Raw genomic sequence first — 21,078 nt, 5'->3', positions numbered from 1 at the left:
TTTGGAGTAAAAATTAATATAAGACCCAGTCTTATTTTAATATAAGACCTAGTCTTATATTATATAAGACCGGGTATAATATAATATAATATAATATAATATAATATAATATAATATAATATAATACCGGGTCTTATATAATAAGTATCATTCTTCTCTCTCATAAACCCACCCTCCCACAATTCTGTCTCTATCATCTTGATCAAGTATGTGACCATAAAGGAGAGTTGTCTCCTCTACCCTCACCATGCTCCTTGGACCACACAGTGATTCACAAGGGACTTCTACCTCCCAGGACCTGAGTCCTTCTTACCCAGTCCGAAGCGGTAACCATCAGAGAAGCGAGTGCTGGCGTTCCAGAACACACAGGCACTATCTACGTGCTGGAGGAAGAACTCTGCTGTTTGCTCTGCAGCACAGAGAGGAAACTGAGTTAGGATGACCCACAGAGAACACCCCTGCTTCCAGCCACTCACCAGTGACTGACTGGGGCAGGGTCTAGGCCACTGAGGAGCTTCCCCACATATTAAAGATTCCCCACATACGAAGATTTGTGAGAAATCTAAAGAGGAAGGAGGCAAACCAGCTTCATCAGTCGCTGCTGTGGAAGGAGCAGTGGTCTGGCAAAGACTGGGTTGGAATCCAGACCACCCCTTGCAGATATACCCTTGGCGCTACAACGGCCTGTCTATACTATCTATTTATAAGCCACGGAGCCAGGATGCCTAAGTCTGAGCTCCAACTTACACCCACTGGCTGGGTGGCCTGGGCAGGTTTCCGAACCTCTCTGCACTCGAGTCAAATGAGAGTGACAACATTACCCAGCCCACAGGGCTGTGGAGAGGACAAAGTGGATTGATAGCCACAGAGCACTATTGCAGAGCCCAGCACATGGGATGCTCCGTGAATGTTAGCTGTTGCTATTGGTTGTGTTTTGATCCCCTGATAAACTGACTGTAATTCCTTGAGGGGGCCATCCTGACTTTCTTTGGAATGAATGAATGAATGACTCTGGAGAGTTGGTTCTGCCCTTAACCTCCTGAGCCTTGCTTTCCTCAGCTCTAAAATGGGTTTCTTCCCACAACCTGGAAAGATTGCTGTATGGAGTAAATGAACACCTCTAACACAGAGAGCGCCATCTCTCTGTGGCTCATTGTCTCTCCCCCACCTCCACTCACGGGGCCACTGTGCCAATATAATGAGGTAATAGACGTGAAAGCACAGCTAACAAGCAAAGGTGACATGAGGCGTTACCATTAGTCTGCTCAGATTGTTTTCCTGCAGACGAGGAGGGGCTGAGAGGAGAGGAACCACTCAGAAATGAAGGCAGAAAACGCGAACACCACACGCCTGAAGCATTTGCACACTGACCATTCTCTGTGACGATGACATCTGTATGGGAGCTGCCATACTTGTGAATGTGGTCGATGGCCTCCTGGACACTGTCCACCACTTCAATGCACAATTCCAGGTCGCCATACTCAGTTCGGAGGGACTTCACTTCAGAGGGGCTGAAGGTCAGATAGGAGGCGAACCTGGGGCCTGCGTGAATTTTCACCTGGAAAAGAGGCAGTCCAGGAGCAACACCATAAACACAGGTAAGCGTGCTCACACTTCCTCCTCCAGGACCAAACAGCGGTATGGACCTGAAGATGAGGAGCCCGCAGCGCCTGGGACCTGGACACCTGACCTAGTCCCTGCCTTGCTTTCAGAGGCAGCCGCCCGCCCTCCAGGATGGGACGCTCTGCTTCTGAACATGCTGACTGGCCACCTGCCAGCAATGGGCCCTCAGTAAAGCTGGAGCAGAGATTTCAGCAGGAGGCCTCTGAATGTTAAGAATGTGCAAGGCATTTATCAGGCTATCAACATAAGCCCCTGACTGCTGGCATTTTACTAACACAAACACTTGACTATAAAAACCCCACTGCCTGCAGATAGAACCCAGGCACTGGACTCATGCAAAGGGAGATGCCATGTACACACTTCTGTTCCCTTCACCCTGGAGAAGTCCTATGCGTGCTTCAGAGGAAAATAGTACCCGGCGGGTAACCACTTCAAATGGTGGTTACTTGTTACAGTTCCAACTTTGTCCTCTAGTCCTAGGTTCAGCTCAGCTCTAGCCTCTGAGGCTAATTCTGCTCCTAGTCAGAAGAATTTATGGAACCTGAGCCTGGTCACTGAGGGTCCCAGTCACAAGTCTGATCCCACTTAGGCCCTGTTCTCAGAGACCACTTCAGGCAGCGTTTGTGCCTTGATTCTTTGTGACTCCACTTGATTCTTTGGGACCCCACTTCCTCCAGGCCTGGCGTCCAACTATGTCCCTCAGGTACTGGAACCCCATCCCTGAGCCCCACCTCTGTGCAAGTCACCCTGGTGATTGACTTCCTACAGTACAAAGGTGCTGCACGAAGTACACATATTGACTCATTTTGATTTGGAGAATTTCAAGGCAACCTGGGGATGACTGAGGACAGAGTGGGTCTGTCTGAATCAGGAGGGGGGTTTTACTCCTGGCGAATGGAGAACTTTCCTCGTGTCCAGTCCAGTCCAGTGTGGTGCTTGCCAGAGGTACCCAATCAAACAGACCACAAGTGTAAAGGAACACAAGTGACTATGTGATCTAACTCTCTTTTAATTTGTGGGGTGCATTTTCATTTCCAAAACAACCCCTTCAGGTTCTCACTGGGACCACGTCACATTTATAAGCTGATTGGAACCTTCCTTTCCTGCAAAAGGACGGAAGGGAAGACACATGCCCAGGCCAAAGCAAACAAGGCCGGCAGTCACTTGTTCTACGGCTGTGCTATCTTATATGATTCTGTGAGGGTGTGACGACATCAGATAGTAAAGCTTAAACTGTGTCCTAACAGAACATTTAATAGTCCACTTTTGTCTGGAGAGCAATATATTTTCTTCCAATTAGGAATTTACAATTGAACATACACGTATGTTGGAAACTTACTGGCGTTGGTTGTTTATAATCTTAATGCTAAGAAAATAATCTCAGAAAAAGAGGACATTATGGGTACAATTTGTTGACTCCCAAATATTACTGTATTAAGTACTTAATATTGGGAATTGAAGACATTTGTGGAGGGGTACATGCCATAAATTTTTGGTTTGAGAACATTTCTACACAGTCTTTTCAAATCAAATCCAAACAGGAATGTGTATTCAGAAACATAAAGTTTAAACTATGCTGCCTGAATAAAGGCTGCCAGAAATAGTCCATTCAGTGGGCTGTCATGTGATCTGTCTTATCTTTGAACTCTGTTAGTACTTAACACATTCCAATTTGTAATGCAGCTATTTATGTGTGGGTTTCTTCCATCTACTACACTGTCAGAAGGCAGGGGGCATGTCTTAGTCATCTCTGTGTACTTAGCACTGAAGTTTGTACATAGCAGATGCTCAAAAATATTGCTTCTTGGATTGCCTTAAATGGTATGGCAGCTGCTCCTGGTCTAATCCCACAGGCTTCTAAATCTCTACATGGAAGGCAGGAAGTGATGTATGAGTCCTGTGGACTTGTCTTACCTGTTCCACTCTCAACATATCAATGATCTGGTCAAACAGTGGTGTTCTCAGCAGATCGCGGTGGATTAACAGAGTCTCCAGAGCGTTACAGGCAGCTGGATATTCACATTTAGAGTCTCTGACTGAAAGGAGGACAAAGAATTGTTTCTATTGACATGATCCAGAGCCACAGAGAATCTGACAAATATGTTTGCCTGTAAAACAGGGGACCTCGTCCAGCTTACCTAGTCTGGTGGCTTTATCGACGCTGGCCTCTGCATCCACGTACATGTGGCAGATCCCTTCGCTGTGCCCCATCACTGGGATCCCCTTAGCGGCTTTCTGAATGTCTCTGACAAGCTGGGAAGAGCCGCGTGGAATGATCAAATCTATCAATTTGTCTAGGCGGCAAAGATCTTCCACTTCTTCTCTGGTATTCACCTGAAGAGGAGGGAGTCAAAAGATAAAGAGGACCTCTAACCTCACGAAACAGCAACAGCAACATCCCTTTTACAGGTGAATGTCTGCACCTCCTGAGAACGAAATCAGGCACTATGAAAACTTGTTCCAAAACAAGATCAAGTCCCTGATCACGGGAACTGACATCGTCCAGCAAATGCTTACCAAACACTGCACGTTCAGCACTGAGCTCTGCATGACAAACATGCAGGATCTGGTCCCTGCCCTCAAAGAGCTCAGTCTAGTTGGGAAGATAGGACGAAGACACAATTATCCATACGCAGGGCAGGTAAGTTTTAACGTGTCAGAAGAGGTACAAAGTGCTATCCCTGGATGTTAGAGGAGGCACCGATCATGCCAGGTGACGAGGACCACAAGAAGTGGCTGCTCTGGTGGTCCTCCAGCCATGGCCTTAATGACACGTTGGGTCTTGCTAGGGAGTCATGGTTCTTCACGATTTCTGCTGACACCCTCAACCCTGGGATGCTGACCAGACTGACTAAAGTGCTTGTGTCAGGACACAGATATGGGCATCTTTTTGTCTTCTTCATTTTTAATTTTCCCCTATATATTCATGTTACTTGTAATAGAAATATCAATACACGTGTACAAAAATGTTCACAGCAACTTTAATTTGCATAGCTCCAAACTGGACACAACTCAAATGTTCATCAATAGAAGAAAGGATAAACTGTAGTAGTAGCTACATATAAATGGAATACCACACAGTGACGTAAAAGAAAACTACTGCTAGAAGCAACAATGTGCATGAATCTCATGGACATAACAATGAACAAAAGAAATACAACATAAAAGAGTGTGTTTTATGATTCCATTTACATGAAGTTTAAGAATAGGCCAAGGAAACTGAATGTGAACAAAGTAAAACAAGTGGTTACCTGGTGGTGGGGATGGGGCATACTGATTGGGAAGGACATATGGGAGCCTTCAGGGTGTTGGAAATGTTCTGTATCTTGATCTAGCTGGTGGTTATTTGTGTGTGTGTGTGTGTGTGTGTGTGTGTGTGTGTGTGTGTGTACACATATGGACAAAATCATACTTGTTCATATAAGATTTATATACTTACTGTATGTACGTTATACATCAATAGAAGAAGGGGAGGGAGGAAACCTGTTGAATTAAGCTAGGATGTGGTAGAGCTGGGATTTGAATCCCTAAAATCTGTGTTTTTTCCGCCCAGTATGTTTCCATAAGAAAAACCCAGATTCTTGTCAGTGAGCATGAAATGCAGCAGGTTTGCAGACACACTCTTAGCAGCCAACAGAATCCTCAAATGTTAGAATGAGTTGGCCTCAATAAAAAGAGAGAAGATCTGGAGTCAGCCTAGGTCCAAATATAAACTACTATATAGACTATGTGATTCGGGGTGAGTTACTTAACCTCTCAGCCTACTTTTTTCCCATCTATAAAATGGGCCTAATAATTGATGGTATTTTTCTCATAGAGTTGTTGTGAGGACTAAGTGGTATAATGGGTGAACAGTGCCTTGCCCATAGTAGGTGCTGAATAAATTGTAGCTCTTACTACCTAGTTCAGAAACTCCATTTGACAGTTGAGTGTGAGACAATGGTTAAAATAATGACCATAATAGTAACAACAGCACAGCCTCATACTTACATGGTGTATAATGGTTTATGACAAACTTGCATAACATTTTTCTCATCTTACATGGCCTAAATCATTCTGCCAGTGAGCAGAACGCAGGCCTCACACTCTAGGCCTGGTATTCCTGCTGCCCTGGGACCTAAAGAATGAAAGGTAACAGGCATTCCTGTAAATCAACAGTGCCAAGACACACTGTATGAAAGTGGTCTTCCTAAGTCCAATGTCCAGGCATATAGGACTTGCTCCCCATAGAATCAAGGTTGCCCACAGAAGTGGCTTCGCTTTACATGGCCTAAGCTTTGCTTCAAATATCCAAAGACCTGACCTGGCCCCTCTGGGCTTGACTTGGCTCATTCCCAGGGACCTACCAACTGTACAGCCTCCTTGACTCCATGGATGGAGAGGGCCTCCTGGGTGAGGAGGTGAAGAATCCGGTTGCTATGTGCAGCCTCCTTCCCTCCTTTGAGTAACAATCCATTACCACTTGCAATAGCCAAGGCTGCCACCTGCAGATTAAAGAGGAGAGCAGTGAACCAAATGGAAAAAGCAATAATGTAATAGTAACGTTAGCACTCACTGAGCACTTTTTCTGTGCCACACAGTGTGTTAATTACTTTATAAGGCCTATCCTGTTTCATCTTCAAAACATTCTAGTGAACTAAGTACCTGTTTTATCCCCTGCTTTACAGATACGGACACTGAACCCCAGAGAGTTTGGTGACTCCGCTAGGTCACATAGCTTTTAAGTGGCAGGTTAGGAGCCTTGACTCCAGAGCCAAACCACCTGGATCTTAGGAACTAAACTATATGGCTTCCTTTGCATCATTAGCAAAATAACCTGAGTTAAATGGCTAGGGTTACGTGACACCCCCCTCCCCACTTTGGCCACAGTGGAGGACAGGGTGCTCAGCTGCCTCCTGACTTGGGCTGAGGCTGGGAGATGTCTCTAGCTAATTGTTCTGAGAGCTTTAAATGCCTGGTGCTGGGAACCTGGAGAAGACTAGAGCTCCCGCCAGCCCCTGCACAGCTGTGGCAGGGACTGCTGGGAAAGGAGCACAACTGTGCAAGGAGGAAAAGTGGGCCATTCAGCAGTCACCCGCTAATAGGATTAGTCAGCCTCTTAGAGCAAAGGGCTAATGACACTGACCTGATCATCCAAGGCTGAAGCTTAACTTCTGAATGCTCTCGGGTGAATGAAAATCTTCCTGTTTTTGTAACGCAGTGAAAGAAACTTTACTAAAAAACCTTGCCTGAATATGTTAATCTCCAGACTAGTGGCTCTTAATCCTTTTTTGTTCATTTCTTTTTTTTTTTTTTTTTAAGATTTTACTGGGGAAGGGGAACAGGACTTTATTGGGGAACAGTGTGTACTTCCAGGCCTTTTTTCCAAGTCAAGTTGTTGTCCTTTCAATCTTAGTTGTGGAGGGTGCTGTTCAGCTTCAAGTTGTTGTCCTTTCAGTCTTAGTTGTGGAGGGCGCAGCTCAGCTCCAGGTCCAGTTGCCGTTGTTAGTTGCAGGGGGCACAGCCCACCATCCCTTGCGGGAGTCAAACCGGCAACCTTGTGGTTGAGAGGACGCACTCCAACCAACTGAGCCATCCGGGAGCTCAGCGGCAGCTCAGCTCAAGGTGCTGTGTTCAATCTTAGTTGCAGGGGGTGGAGCCCACCATCCCTTGCGGAGCCCACCATCCCTTGCGGGACTCGAGGAGTTGAACCGGCAGCCTTATGGTTGAGAGCCCACTGGCCCATGTGGGAATCGAACCGGCAGCCTTCGGAGTTAGGAGCATGGAGCTCTAACCGCCTGAGCCACCGGGCTGGCCCTTTTTTGTTCATTTTTGTTGTTCATGAGTCCCTTATTAAAATAATGTAAACTTGCTCCAGATAAATGCACAAACACATTGAATTCTGCATACAACTTTTAGGATTCAAGGATTCTGTGACGCCATCCAAGGTTAAGATCCCGGGTGAGGCATTTTAGCGGTAGTTGGCTAAAGAGGAAACCTTTCTCCTTGTCAAGTGTCAGCTAAATGGATAAAAGGTAGGAGAGAAACTTCATGGAGACAGCCTACAGGACCCATTTTTACCAGCAGAGGGGAGTTCTGCAGCTCTCTGTGGAGCATTTCTGAGATAGGTCAGAAGGGGTCAGGTGCTATAGGAGTCCCTTGGTGAACAAGCTGGTTTTAGGTTATGCCAAGCAGTATCCTCTATGGAGCATTCTGGACTCCCATGGTCACTTAATGCCCTATAGTAAAGAGGTGCTGTTTTTTTGTTTTTTAAATAGAATTCTCTTTGCGACTTTGTGGCTAGTGCAAAGAAAGAGCTGGTATCATCCTACTGGATAGTCCAGTGGGGAAACGGTCGCAGATTTCTGGGAGAAAGTTTAGGGCAACAAGTGAGGCCACCCTCTAATGCCACCTTGCATTTCAGAGTATGGCTGCTTGGCAACACCTTTAACACATAGTTTCTCAACATCAGCCTGTGAGATGTCAGATTCCTTAGAGGATTGTACTCTAGTTTCCACTAATTACTAGACGTTCTTTTCCTAAGAGATGTACTTACAGGAAACCATAGGTAACACTGATAATAAAGAGGTCTTTTTCACATGGGCACAACCAGCTATGAGATGCAGGAGGCTAGCAGGTCTCTGTGGTCAGGGAACAAAGTGTCCCCGTGAGCTAAGACATTTGGACACGTGCTCTGGTACCACGGTATGGGAGAGTCATCTAGGTCCAAGACCCAGATCCGCCCTTGTAAGTATGACAGGAATATTAACATCTGTAAGCTTCAGTTTCTTCAACTATAAAATGGACACATGAATACTTACTTTAGAATTACTGAATGAATCAATAACAAATTACCTTAAGAACAATCTAAGAATAAAGTCTCAAAAATTATCTTTGGGGGAAATAAAAGATTAAAAAAAGAACCTAGGGCTGGTCTGGTGGTTCAGGCGGTTGGAGCTCCGTGCTCCTAATGCCGAAGGCTGCTGGTTCAATTCCCACATGGGCCAATGACAGATGACTCAGTTGGTTGGAGCACAGGCTCTCAACCACAAGGTTGCCAGTTCGACATCTTGACTCCCGCAAGGTACGGTGGGCAGCGCCCCCTGCAACTAAGATTGAACACAGCACCTTGATCTGATTTGCCGCTGAGCTCCCGGATGGCTCAGTTGGTTGGAGCGCATCCTCTCAACCATAAGGTTGCTGGTTCGACCCCCGCAAGGGATGGTGGGCTGTGCCCCCTGCAACTAACAACAGCATCTGGACCTGGAGCTGAGCTGCGCCCTCCACAACTAAGACTGAAAGGGCAACAACTTGACTTGGAAAAGTCCTGGAAGTACACACTGTGCCCCAATAAAGTCCTGTTCCCCTTCCCCAATAAAAATCTAAAAAAAATAAAAAATAAAAAAAAAATAAAAAAAGAAAGTAAAAGAATCTTTGGGGAATTGATCTTGGCATTAGTCACATACCTGGGGTAGACAGTCAGGGCGAGATTCAAAGATGACCAGTAGAACTCCAATTGGGACAGTCACTTGTTCTAGTTCCAAGTCTTTTGCAACTCGGGTCCGGCGTAAAACGCGGCCCACACTGTCCTGTGAGGAGGCTGCAATCTGCCGCAGACCGATGGCCAGGCTGTTCAATTTAGATGTGGAGAGGCTCAAACGTTTCAGCAAAGGAGCTGCAAGTCTCCCTGAAGAGGTGTGAAGAATACATGATAAAGCAGTAGATCCGGGCAGGCTGTAACTGTTTTACTGAACAAGTGGCACTGTGTTAGGAGCAGACACGGAACTTAGTGGGCTCCTGAGGAAGATAATGACATGCCATTTATACAGCTTTTCTGAGGGGCACAGTTTGATGGTATGCACCATCAAACAAAGGTATGTAAAAGCATACTCTGTATGCGAGCAAGTTCAGTTCCATAAATTTATCATCTGCATGAGCAAACGTGCATGTAATGAGGATACTTATCATAGCGTTTTTATAATAGTGGGACACTGGATTCTACCTATAAATTCAGACAATGGGCTACAATCCAGTTATAATAAATACTGTGCCTATATTTACTGATATGGAAAGCTGTCCAGGATATAGTCTGTGAAAAAGGAAAACTAGAGAACAGCATGTATGATAGGATCCTGTTTATTAAGCATTACATGTATAAACATCTGCAAGGCATCAAAAACAGTAATGATCGCTGTCTATCTTTCTGCCTTATTTTAATCTTTTATAATCAATGTGTTATTTTTAAAATCAGAAGCAATGAAGATGGTTTCTTTTGAAATAAAAACTTAAATGATGGCAAAGTTCATATATAAAGTTTTCTTTAAACTTAAATACAACAGATATAGGGTGTGATTCTCTACACACACACATATTCATACACATGTATGTATATATACTCAGGATAACCATATGGAATACACATCACGAATCATTACTACGGTTAATGTTGAGATGAGATTATGAAAATTTTCTCTTTCTTTTTTATAGTCACACCACCAAGATAACAAAAAGATTTCTACTTTGGAGTGGAGAAACCAACCTTATATTAAGGAAAAACTTAAACCATCATCCTACTAACCAAATTATATCAATTAATATGTCTTTGCTTTTCCCCATGGGCTAAAAATCAAGTTTTAATTATAGTGCATGCTAAATGTTACAATCATTTTCCACCTTACAATGAATGCACATTTCCATGTTGCAAAAACTATTTTAATTACTAGTAAATATTTGAGTTAACATAGGTTAATGCACTTAACCACACTTATGTTATTAGACATAATAACATAACAACATAATACATAATAACAGGTTGTATCCAAAAATCTTTACATATAGAGCTGTTTTCTCCTCTTGAAACATTTTCTTAGGCTAAATGTCCTGAAATGGGTTTACTGAGTCAAAGGGGATTACCATACTTATATATACCCAGGACCTTGTTCTTAAGCCATTGTGTGTCCTTGTGAATTTCCAGAGACATAACTGGGATCAGAAGTCAGAGTTCTGCCAACAACTAGTTGTGTGACCTTGAACAACAGTTTTAACCTCTGCAGGTCTTAATTCTTTTAAATTAAAGAACTGGATAAGATGTCATCAAAGATTTCTTCCATTTCTGAAAATTTATTTTGTGAATTTCCAATACTGCAAAAATTCAAAAGACCAGATGTAAACTCTAAAGGAATTTCCAAAGCAATGGCTCAAACATGTTTTAAGGAATGAAAACACGTTCATATGCCTTGCAGGTTTCTCTAAAGGGAACAACACTAATTTGGATGTTTAATTTAAGGCATATTTATTTAAAAAAGGAAATTTAAAAACCCTTAACAATCAACCGATTATTTTAGGGTACAAAAGACAGAGAATTAGCAAAAGGGAGAGAGAGTCAGGGCTTGACTCTACCTATTCAGTTGTGTGCAAAGTGAGTTCAGCCGTCTCACTCACTCTACCATTAGCACCTCAAGGGCACTTCTCGATGGCACTGCTGCTAAGTGGGCAGACTACACACTGGTTAAGTCACTAGGAGATAAGCTATCCTTCATCCAGGCTGCACAAACTATTTCTGTAACGACTTCATACGCACAGTCATTCTGGGTTTGAATCCCGAATCTGTCACTGGTTTGAGGCATGTGACAACTTCTCTGTGCTTCAGTTTTCTCCTCTGTAAAACTGGGATAATAAGTAGTAGCTCCTCACAGGTGCTATGTTGTAAAGATAAAATGAGATCCTGTCTGTTAAGCGCTTAGCACAATGCCTGGCAACACAGACAGGCCTCAATACATGTGAGCTGCTGTTAGATAAATGTCTAAAATAGCGAGGTCTGCAATCTTTTTCTTTTTTGTCCTGAAATTGCCATAATAGCCATGGCTGTTGACCTGTGAGGAATGGAAACAGCCCCTTTGGGGGGTTGTACTGGGCAAGGGGGTGGAGATAGTATGTAAGTTTGAAACAGGCCAACGAACACTAGTCACCAACCCTCAATAAATAGGATGCAAAATATACAATTTCTTCTATAACAATGTTGACTTTAGGCAGACTATGATGTAAGAATTATTAGTAAAACAACGAATAAGGACCAAAACAAAACCCTCCATGTGTGTGTGGGGGGTATTTACCCTCTGCTTCCTCCAAGTCTTTTTTGTTGGCTGACAGGATTTCATCACGTTGGTCTGTCAACAGATCAGCCAGATGATGGATAATCTCTGCTCTCTGGGAAGAAAGGTAAAACATTAAACAAATAAGCAAACATGCTAATCCAAGAAGAATGCATACCTACTCCTTTAAACCTACTCTTCTGATTGTGCCGGGACTTACTCCTAAATCCAAGGTCACCAATGACGGAAATCTTACTTCGTATCATTCATTTCCCACCATTGCTCCTCTCATTTTTTCCTTCCTCTCTCCCTGCTAATCTCCCCCTATTTCTTCCTAACTCTCCTCCTCTTTCACCACTCCTGATTATTACGATTAGCAAACCATGGCCCAGCGATGGCGGAGGGGGCACGATGAATTACACAGTTCATCCATGAGACAGGCCCGGCACTCTGAATCAGCAGGACACACACATCTCAACACATTTAGTATTGCTAGCTGTACATAATTTATTTCCCAGGTAAGTTTTTACATCTAGCTTGTCTTATTTGATAATAAATGACTTATTTAATGAATTCAGTCAAAAGGGGGAAAAACCCAGCCCTGGATGCTTGGGGAGACCCCAACCCTTACCTACCCAGACTAGGAAATGTGGTAATTAATGAAGGAGTACAAGTGATTTAACAGAGAGAGAAGCTAAGCTCTTCCTTTGTTCTCCTTTCTCTACTTGGAGTTATTTTAAAATCTCTTTTCCTTTCTCAGGCCAAAGTACTCCTCAGAAGAAACCTACGTATATCACTCTCAAATCTACCCTTAAAGACAATCCTTGGGAAGCCAGCCCCCAGCTCCCACGTGATCTCCCCGCATTTCCAGCCTCATCGTGTCTCTACTTTGACTGACTGATTCTTTGTGGACAGGGCAGGACTATGACTACAGAGCAGGCTCCTGATAGGTCACTTAGGTGATCTGGATGGACTGGATGAGCCATTTTCCTCAATTTCCATGCTCAGTATGTGGCAGGATTAGGGAGCCTCCCTGGTCTCATCATTTTCATATTTTTGATCAAAACATCATAGTAATGAAAAGCTACCTTAGGCCTCAGCCTACAAAACACAAAAAGGAAAATAAAATTTAGAAAAAGAAAAAAGGCAGAGCAAATCTGAATCAGACTTGTAACTTGGATACTTCTGGGGAACACAAGGAACAAAGGGGGAGATGGCAGGCTTGACTGTGGACTAAACCCCACAGCACGACTCACTCTGAAAACTAACAAGACTATGGGCAAGGGCTGTTACCTGCTCTGGTTCCAAAGTGGCCAGCATCCTTCCTCCAGATCGGGCCATTTCTGCCTGCTGCTCAACAGTCGGGCCTGCCGGAACATTTGCAAGCATCAGATCATTGTCAGCTTAGTTCCCTGTCACTATCCCAGCACGTACACACGCTCATCACATGCCCAGGCTGTACACTTGGTGCCTTGGTGTGTTTGCGGCACAGAGATCACTCTGACCAATAAAACAGCAAAAGAATACACCAGATTAACTCAGGTATAAACACAACAAACTTGTCTGTTTCTGGGGTAGACAATGTAACTTATGTCTTCTAGAGTTCTTTTTAATTCCACTTTGGCTTCTATTTTCTAACGTGTCCGCATTTCTGAATGTAGATTACAACACAATTCTACCTTTGTGAACACTTGAGAGCGCACATCATACCTTACGCATCTTTGCATCTCTAGTGTTTATTAGTACCTGGCATCCAGCATGGGCCTACCAAATGTTTCTGGAGACAATAGTTGCTTATATTCTCTGTCTTTAACTTAGTGCTTTTAGAAAGAATAGGAAGCCTAGTTAGGCAAGTTAAGTTTTACAAAAGCAAAGAAAAATCCAGTTTTGCAAATAGTGTTCAAAACAATACCCCATTTCATAATATTAGCACATCAATTTTGTGATCCCTGTTCCCACAGTGAGAGCTCAGCCTTCAGTCCCTTCAAGGCCATGGTATCACTAGCTATCATCCACAGACCAAGGGACTCCATGAAGAGCTACTGACCTGCAGGCTTTACTTCAGAAAAGAAGGTACCAACTTTCTTTCCCTCCACAATGTCTGTGATGACGTGCCCCGACACCTTTGGGTGGGTTCCATTGGCAATAACCACAGAAGTGCCACCTTGCAAAGCCCAGAGGGCTGCTTTCACCTAATGGGAGACATTGGATCCAAAGATGAGATTCAGACCTTTGCAGGGTCTAGTCACTGCACTTTAAACTTACAAAAAGATATAACATACAGTGTAATACTGAGCAATTTAAGTACATACAGGAATGTTTTACAATAGCTCAGAAGCTCTGAAAACACACTCAGCCCATGTACTCTTCCCAGCCCAACATTGGCACGTGCTGCCTAAAGACAAACCAATCTACCCTGTGTTCAGCGTGTCTTCTCTCCAAGACCCTGTACCAGGACTCACCACTTCTACATGGGACTTATTGTGCCTCTACTTAGTGTCTAGTCTGGTGTTTGGCCAGAGTCTGAAGCTGAGTACTCTTAGCTTTTGTAAATGGGGTTTGTGTTCATCTCTGCCATTGCCAATATGATGCTGCTGCACATTAAGGATCTAACTTCTTAGAACAATTAACAGGAGAGAAGAATTTTTGAAAGACTTTATCAAGAAAATATTGGAGCTGGTAACATCACAGGATTTAAGAATTATGAAAAATATATAAACTTTGCCCTTAAGGACTTTACAATATGGACATACTCTTTACATAATATTAATAAAAAGAATACAAATACAGCCATGACTAAATATAGGTAGAAAACGTGCATTATGCTGGTATTTATATGTGTACATATATAAGTGTATATGCCTAGAATCTGAACCATTAGCCCCCAAACAATTACAAAAGTGAAAATGACAAAATATTGTCTTGGTTTTATGATTGTTACAGGCTGTAAAAAGGCACCAGATTCTTACCTTGGCTTCCATGCCACCCATTCCCACTCTCGACTTGGTTCCAAATGTCACAGACTGCTGATCTCCGGGATAAAATATATCGATGAGCTTTGCGTCATCTGACCCTGGGGGGCTGTCAAAGAGGCCTAAAAAGTAAACAAGAGTCGATAAAACTGCTTCAATGGAAGTGAGTGTCCCCAAGACAGGCCTCCCAGGCACCTGCTAACCACTCTGTACTTGACTCATCCAGATGGATTCTGCTGTTTCACCAGCTCTAACCAGAAAAGAGAATGAGGGATCCGTGGAGTCCACTCACACTCAAAAACAGCTCCAGGAGGACTCACCTTACACACTTTTATAACAGGGCTTATTATATGAATGTTTGTCAGCATCAGAGCATGTGTACATCCTTAGCACAAAATTTATTAGCCCTGCCCAGAGTCTACCAGGAAACTGTCCTCACCTCTGCCCCTGCTACTTATGATGCTGACCCTTAAGGATGTAACTGAAAAAGATGAGCAGCTATTGCAGAAATAGTGCAGCAGGCATATGTTGTTTAAGGTGACTACTTCCCAGCAGGATGAAATGTGAAACAGATTCTCATTAACTGTCACTGTAACCTACTTATATGCCCCATGTTATGGGTGAGCCTTTGTGAAGGTTAGGCTGAGTCAGCAGAAGAGAACATGACTCTTACATTTATTACCACAAAGCCTACGTTCCTTTCATAACTGAGTAGAGTGACATAAAATAAGAGATACATCAAGTGTTACATGCATACCACCCAAGATTTAAGATCCACACAATCTCACTTTAAGCAAGTCAGAGCTTTGGAAAGGGAAAAGAGGGGCCTGAGAAAATGGAGTCACATCAAAGCCTAAGGGAGGAACGGCCTCTGGCAGGGGACTGGCTAAAGGACATTTGGGGCAGTGATGCTTTGGGTTTTAAATCACTGCTTTTCTTGTGCTAACACAGAACCCTTTGCTCCATTATTCCAAATCTCTAATATAGCCCTGCTATACACATCCTCTCCAGGACAGTAAGGGAGTCAGAGGAGGGAGGAAATCGGTGTCCAGTATAGAACAAGGCAGTGTTGAATTATGTGCAGCAACTACAGAGAGAAAAGGAACCTTTCGCAGCCTCTGTCCCACTTCAACCCAGCACTCCACAGTTCCCAGGATTTCAGGTGAGCTCTTCTTAGCAGGTATGTGCAATGAAGCCACAGACTTGGATTCTGAGGCTGTTTTGCTTTCATACAATAAACAGTATAAGCAAGGTTAGACAACTCTACGCCAAAACTTCTCCAGAGATGTCAAAGGGTTCCTAGCATTGTGATATATTTTCCCTTATGGCAGCTTCTCAAACCCATCAAGAGCATATTTAAAATACTCATATTGTTCTAAAAACCAACATTCAGTGGATAACCAATCAGAGTTAAGAGCATAAGCCCACTGATGATCAACTTTGGCATTTGAGACGGTAATAAAACTGTTTACTAGAGTCCAGTTCAAATTGGATTTTATATATTCATCTCTCATATTCACATCCTGCACCTTGACAGGCAGCACAGGAGGGAAGGGTGTAGATTTTTTAACTGAAAAGAGTTTAAGTTTAAAACTGTCCTCTGCCAAGTACTAGCTATGTGACTTGGAATATACCATTTAACTGGTGGGAACTTTATTTTTAATTTCTTCTTCTGAATAATTGGGCTAACCTACCTACTTTGCAGGGTTGCTACAAGGGTTGAATAAATTGACATTTATAAAGCACCTAGTATGGTATTTATGCACAGTAGAAATTTAACATAAAATCTGTTGATTAACCGAAATGCCTTCTTCTCCAGGGTGTCTCACTATTACCCAAAATGAGCCACTACTATCCTGAGATTTCAAATTTACAGTGGATAAACATGGTACTAAGACTTCTTGCAGGTAAAGACACTGACATGTAGTATATCTCTGACCTTCCACCTGGGCAGCAGACTGATCAATCCATCTCTATCTGCCATGCTTCTGCTAGGCAGGCCCTGCCCTTACCTTACACCACTGGAGTGCAAACTGGAGAACAAGTCCGGCCACGATAACCTGCCTTGGGTGTGGGCTGGGAACTAAACAGGGTTTTCTGACCTCCTGGGAATGTAATGGGGGAAATTGGGGGATCCTGTACATTTGGCCTATTTTGGACATAACTACCATGTTCCTTATGAGTCAAATGTAAATGGAAACAGCTTAGGAAAGTGATAAGAGTGAATGGAGAGTCAAACTGAGCCAAGAGGGGCCCCCTCCATAAGGAAAGAGAAAGGAACAGAGTAACATATAAGAACATGGTAGCCATACAGCCTGGATTTTCTGGAGTGGCTCCAATTTAAAATAATCCGTCTCATAAATTACTTTAAAAACTGAAAGTGATCAAAAACACAATTATGTGTCACCTCACACCCACTAGGATGGCTATAATCGAAAAGGCAGAGGTAAGTGTTGGCGAGGATGTGGAGACACACTGGAGCCCTCATACATTGCTAGTGGAATATAAAATGCTGCATTGTTTTTACCATTTTGGAAATGGTTTACATGGTTCAATGGTGTTCGTGGTTTGGGAAACAGTCCAGCATTTCTTTAAAAGGCTTAAATACAGATAAGAGTTATACCACATGATCCAGCAATTCTACTCCTAAGTAAAATAAAAACACGTTCACACAAAAAGTTGTATGTGAGGGAGGCCGGATGGCTCAGCTGGTTAGAGCACAAGCTCTGAACAACAGGGTTACCGGTTCGATTCCCACATGGGCCAGTGAGCTGCACCCTTCACAACTAGACTGAAGACAATGAGCTGCCGCTGAGCTTCCGGAGGGGCAGCCAGATGGCTCAGTTGGTTAGAGCCCCAAGCTCTTAACAACGAGGTTGCCAGTTCAATTCCCACATGGGATGGTGGGCTGTGACCCCAGCAACTAAACGGCGACTGCACTTGGAGCTGAGCTGCGCCCTCCACAACTAGATTGAAGGACAACGACTTGGAGCTGATGGGCCCTGGAGAACCACACTGTTCCCCAATATTCCCCAATCAAAAAAAAAAAAAAAGTTGTACATGACTATGACTATTCAAAGCAGCATTAGCATTGATGCTATTTATACAAAATGTCCAGAACAGGCAAATCAATAGAGACAACGTAGATTGGGGGCTGCGTAGGTGCTGGAGAGTTTGTGGGGGCAGTGAGGAGTGACTGCTAATGGGTGTGGGGTTCCTTGTTGGGGTGATAAAAATGTTCTAAAATTGTGGTGAGGGTTGAACAACTGTATTAAGACACTAAAAATCATGGAATTGTAAACTTTAAAATAGGTGAATGGTATGGTATGTGAATTATATTTCCATAAAGCTGTTATTAAAAAAATGAAACTACAGTGCCTGGAAATGACCCTTCAGCATTTAAACTGCATCTCCCAGAATCCCCCACCTTCTTCTGAGTCATGAAAACCCTTTTTCAGACCACATGGCTCAGAAAATAACGGTCCATACTAAAAAAAAGATTAGAAAGACTCAAACAAGAAGGGAAACTCATGTGCTCCCACATGTAGTACAGTGGTACCTCAGTTTTCGAACGCCTCCGTTGATGAACATTTCGAGTTACGAACGCCATACATTTTATGGATCTATGGTATCATTAGATAGTAAAAGTCACGCTAAATTTGCAGTTTTAGGGGTCGATTTTAAAAGTCTGGAACGGATTAATCCATTTTGCGTTACTTTCTATGGGGAAACTGCACCTTGGTTTTCGAACGTCTCAGAACTCTAACACTCTTCTGGAACGGATTACGTTAGAAAACCGAGGTACCACTGTACTTAAAACAAAGGCTTGGTCAAGGAAACGGCATTACTTTGTACCTTCTACATCTGAAAGAACAATCAAGAGGTCAGTTTTCATTTCCACGGCCAGACGGGCAGCCAGGCTATCATTATCTTTAACACTAATAACCTGGAATGCAGGTAAAAAGTCATGAGTGAGTGAGCTAGACAGTTTAAAAAGAAGTTCACATCAGCACTCAGCTAGGATCTGGCAGGCAAAAATCAATGACCCTGAGTAAGTGGATGACAGCTTTTGCAGGCCCCTTCTGACTGTAAAACACCATGCCTACTGGCAATGCCCCTTTCCAAACATGCACCCTTCTTAAATCACTATCACACCTCACCCTGTTGAATGAAACCCTCTGGCTTCAGAAGAGCGTATGCACCACTGCTCTCGATGCCACCTTCTCTCCCAATCTCTGCATCTTGCTAAACGCCAAGCTTCCGGTGTTAGTACATGCAGCACAGCGTGGCATTAGTGCCTCCAGCATGCTGAACCCTTAGAATACTTTACCCACATTTACCCCCTGGAGATCACTATTGGGCTCAGCTGGGGGGACAACAGCATCGTTTGTGTTGACAATGGGGACGATGTTCATTCGAAGGAGCTCATGAAGTGTCCCATTGAGGTTCCTTCGCTTCTGCTCATCATGGAAATCCAAATTAGTCACCAATATCTAAAAGGAGTAAACAGATGGAAAACACAGGAAGGAGGAAAGTGATAAACTTCCCTCAAACAGCAAACAAAAGATGCTAAGGCTGGAGGAGTTCAACTTTAGGCTTCTGAGAGACGCTTATCCAGTTTCTTTTAGAGATGTGGAAAAAGAATCACTTGGAAGATTTATTGAAGGATGCTCAAGACTTCTTGCAAACATACTTCAATCCTCAGAGAGCTACCAAATTTCATTTCTTTCATAATAAAATTAATGTACCTACTTTAGAGAGATATTGGGAGAAGTAATGACTGCCAATAATTTCAAAAATATCTCAGTTATCCTAGGAGCTGATTCAGGATCGGCCATGAGAGGCACTGAAACATCTAGTGTGCGAGTGAATGAATCGTTTACCCTGCTTGGAGAAGTGTATGAGACAAAATGGAATAGGGATGTGCTGTTTTTGCTGTGCTGCCAACCACGACTGGAGTTAACAAAGACTGTATCTGAGCATGTGGGATTAATCTGAGAGGCTTATGGAAGGGAATCCTGCATAAGTCACAAAGTGGAAGAAGAGCTAGACATAACTGAGTTCAGGGAGGGGATAAGTACATGCTGCTGAAACGTGGATTGGAGAGCTGGGCGTGGGGGCTGGTAATCAGCTCTGCTTCCTTGCTTGAATCCAAGTATTTAGCAGTGTTTAGCGGGAGAGAAAGGCAAATGGGGATGATAGCAATGTAAAGGGAAAGAAACCCTGAAGCTCATAAAAAAATGGTTCACTGAAATCCCTCTGACGTTTAAGGAAGAGGGTTCTTGTGATGTAGAGCCAGCTAAGAAGGAAAGGTTGGAGGCAGACGGTCAAGAAGGAAGGTACTGAAGCCCTGAACTTGGGTTTGGCTATACTGAGAAGATAACAGCAGCCTGAATATGACATAAAAATGTGGGTGATAAAGACAAAATAGTAACATGACTAAAGGAAATACTCATTTGATAAAAAGTTTACTGAGTACCTCTGAAATGCCAGGCCCTGTCCAGGTTGTTGGAATGGAGAAAAAAATGTTGATGGTTTAGGGAAGATGGAATGGGGCACATTTTTTAAGGACAGACTATGAACTCCTTTTCAGAAAAGTTTAGACCTGTAGGAAAACAGGTCAATGTATGGATTCTGGTCCTGGTGGTGAAAGTTCAAACAGTCAAAGTAAACACGTATAAGTAGGAGAGGCAAGCAGGCGGTATAAAAGTCCATTGAAAACACCCGTTGCTCAAACAATTTAACAAACAAGAGGTACTAGGAGACAAGACAAAAGTATGTGCTTGAAGTACTGTATTTCCCCAAAAATACGACCTAGCTGGACCATCATCAGCTCTAATGCATCTTTTGGAGCAAAAATTAATATAAGACCGGGTCTTATATTATAGTAAAATAAGACCAGGTCTTATATTATAGGAAAATAAAGGTAGGTCTTATATTAATTTTTGCTCCAAAAGATGCATTAGAGCTGATGGTCCGGCTAGGTCATATTTTTGGGGAAACATGGTAGGGCAATCTGTTAAGATGCAAATCAGTTTCCTTTCTATGAAGAAAAAATAAGCTGCTGTACTTGTTTAAGTCTTTAACCTGATAAACAACTTACTGGAAACTTCCAAAAGCCACTGAAAATGGTTTCCAAAGCAGGATTAGTAAAGAAAACACAGGATAAGGTGCAAAGGGACAAAATTTCTTGAAGATAAGCTCCCTGGGGACGGCAAAGGTGAAAGAGAAGCGTCCCATGGATGTATGCTTGTCGGAAGCTGGAGGGGGCAGAGCTCTGTCACATCACATCAATATTAATGGAAAACAGTAGCTGATGGGCACTGACTTTTAATGCAACTTTCATTAAAACAAACAAACAAAAAAACATCAAAGAGGGGAAAACCAGGTTTCTTTCTACTTAGTGTGTAGTT

The 21,078-nt window shown here is 43.2% G+C and overlaps 1 protein-coding gene across 4 annotated transcripts in view; it reads right to left on the bottom strand.

The window, feature by feature from the left end:
• The window catches only part of ALDH18A1 (aldehyde dehydrogenase 18 family member A1), a 38,505-nt gene that overhangs the window by 3,171 nt on the left and 14,256 nt on the right, over positions 1 to 21,078 (bottom strand). For 2 of the 4 annotated variants that reach the window (XM_088791916.1, XM_019724758.3), the window contains exons 6-17: positions 19,000 to 19,158; positions 18,521 to 18,611; positions 14,663 to 14,787; positions 13,741 to 13,885; positions 12,987 to 13,060; positions 11,715 to 11,808; positions 9,069 to 9,289; positions 5,970 to 6,107; positions 3,762 to 3,957; positions 3,538 to 3,659; positions 1,372 to 1,558; positions 314 to 409 (exon numbers count right to left, since the gene is read on the bottom strand). In XM_088791916.1, the coding sequence (XP_088648042.1) occupies positions 314 to 409; positions 1,372 to 1,558; positions 3,538 to 3,659; positions 3,762 to 3,957; positions 5,970 to 6,107; positions 9,069 to 9,289; positions 11,715 to 11,808; positions 12,987 to 13,060; positions 13,741 to 13,885; positions 14,663 to 14,787; positions 18,521 to 18,611; positions 19,000 to 19,158 (1,648 nt within the window). The remainder of the gene's footprint in view (positions 1 to 313; positions 410 to 1,371; positions 1,559 to 3,537; positions 3,660 to 3,761; positions 3,958 to 5,969; positions 6,108 to 9,068; positions 9,290 to 11,714; positions 11,809 to 12,986; positions 13,061 to 13,740; positions 13,886 to 14,662; positions 14,788 to 18,520; positions 18,612 to 18,999; positions 19,159 to 21,078) is intronic. The other 2 variants (XM_088791917.1, XM_019724759.3) reach the window with 1 other exon arrangement.

Source organism: Rhinolophus sinicus, chromosome 15 (genome assembly GCF_057876585.1).
Source record: "Rhinolophus sinicus isolate RSI-liver-muscle chromosome 15, RSI-T2T, whole genome shotgun sequence".
Lineage (NCBI taxonomy): Eukaryota > Metazoa > Chordata > Mammalia > Chiroptera > Rhinolophidae > Rhinolophus > Rhinolophus sinicus.
Note: the sequence above shows the minus strand (reverse complement) of the source record. Positions and strands in the feature narration are given on the sequence as shown.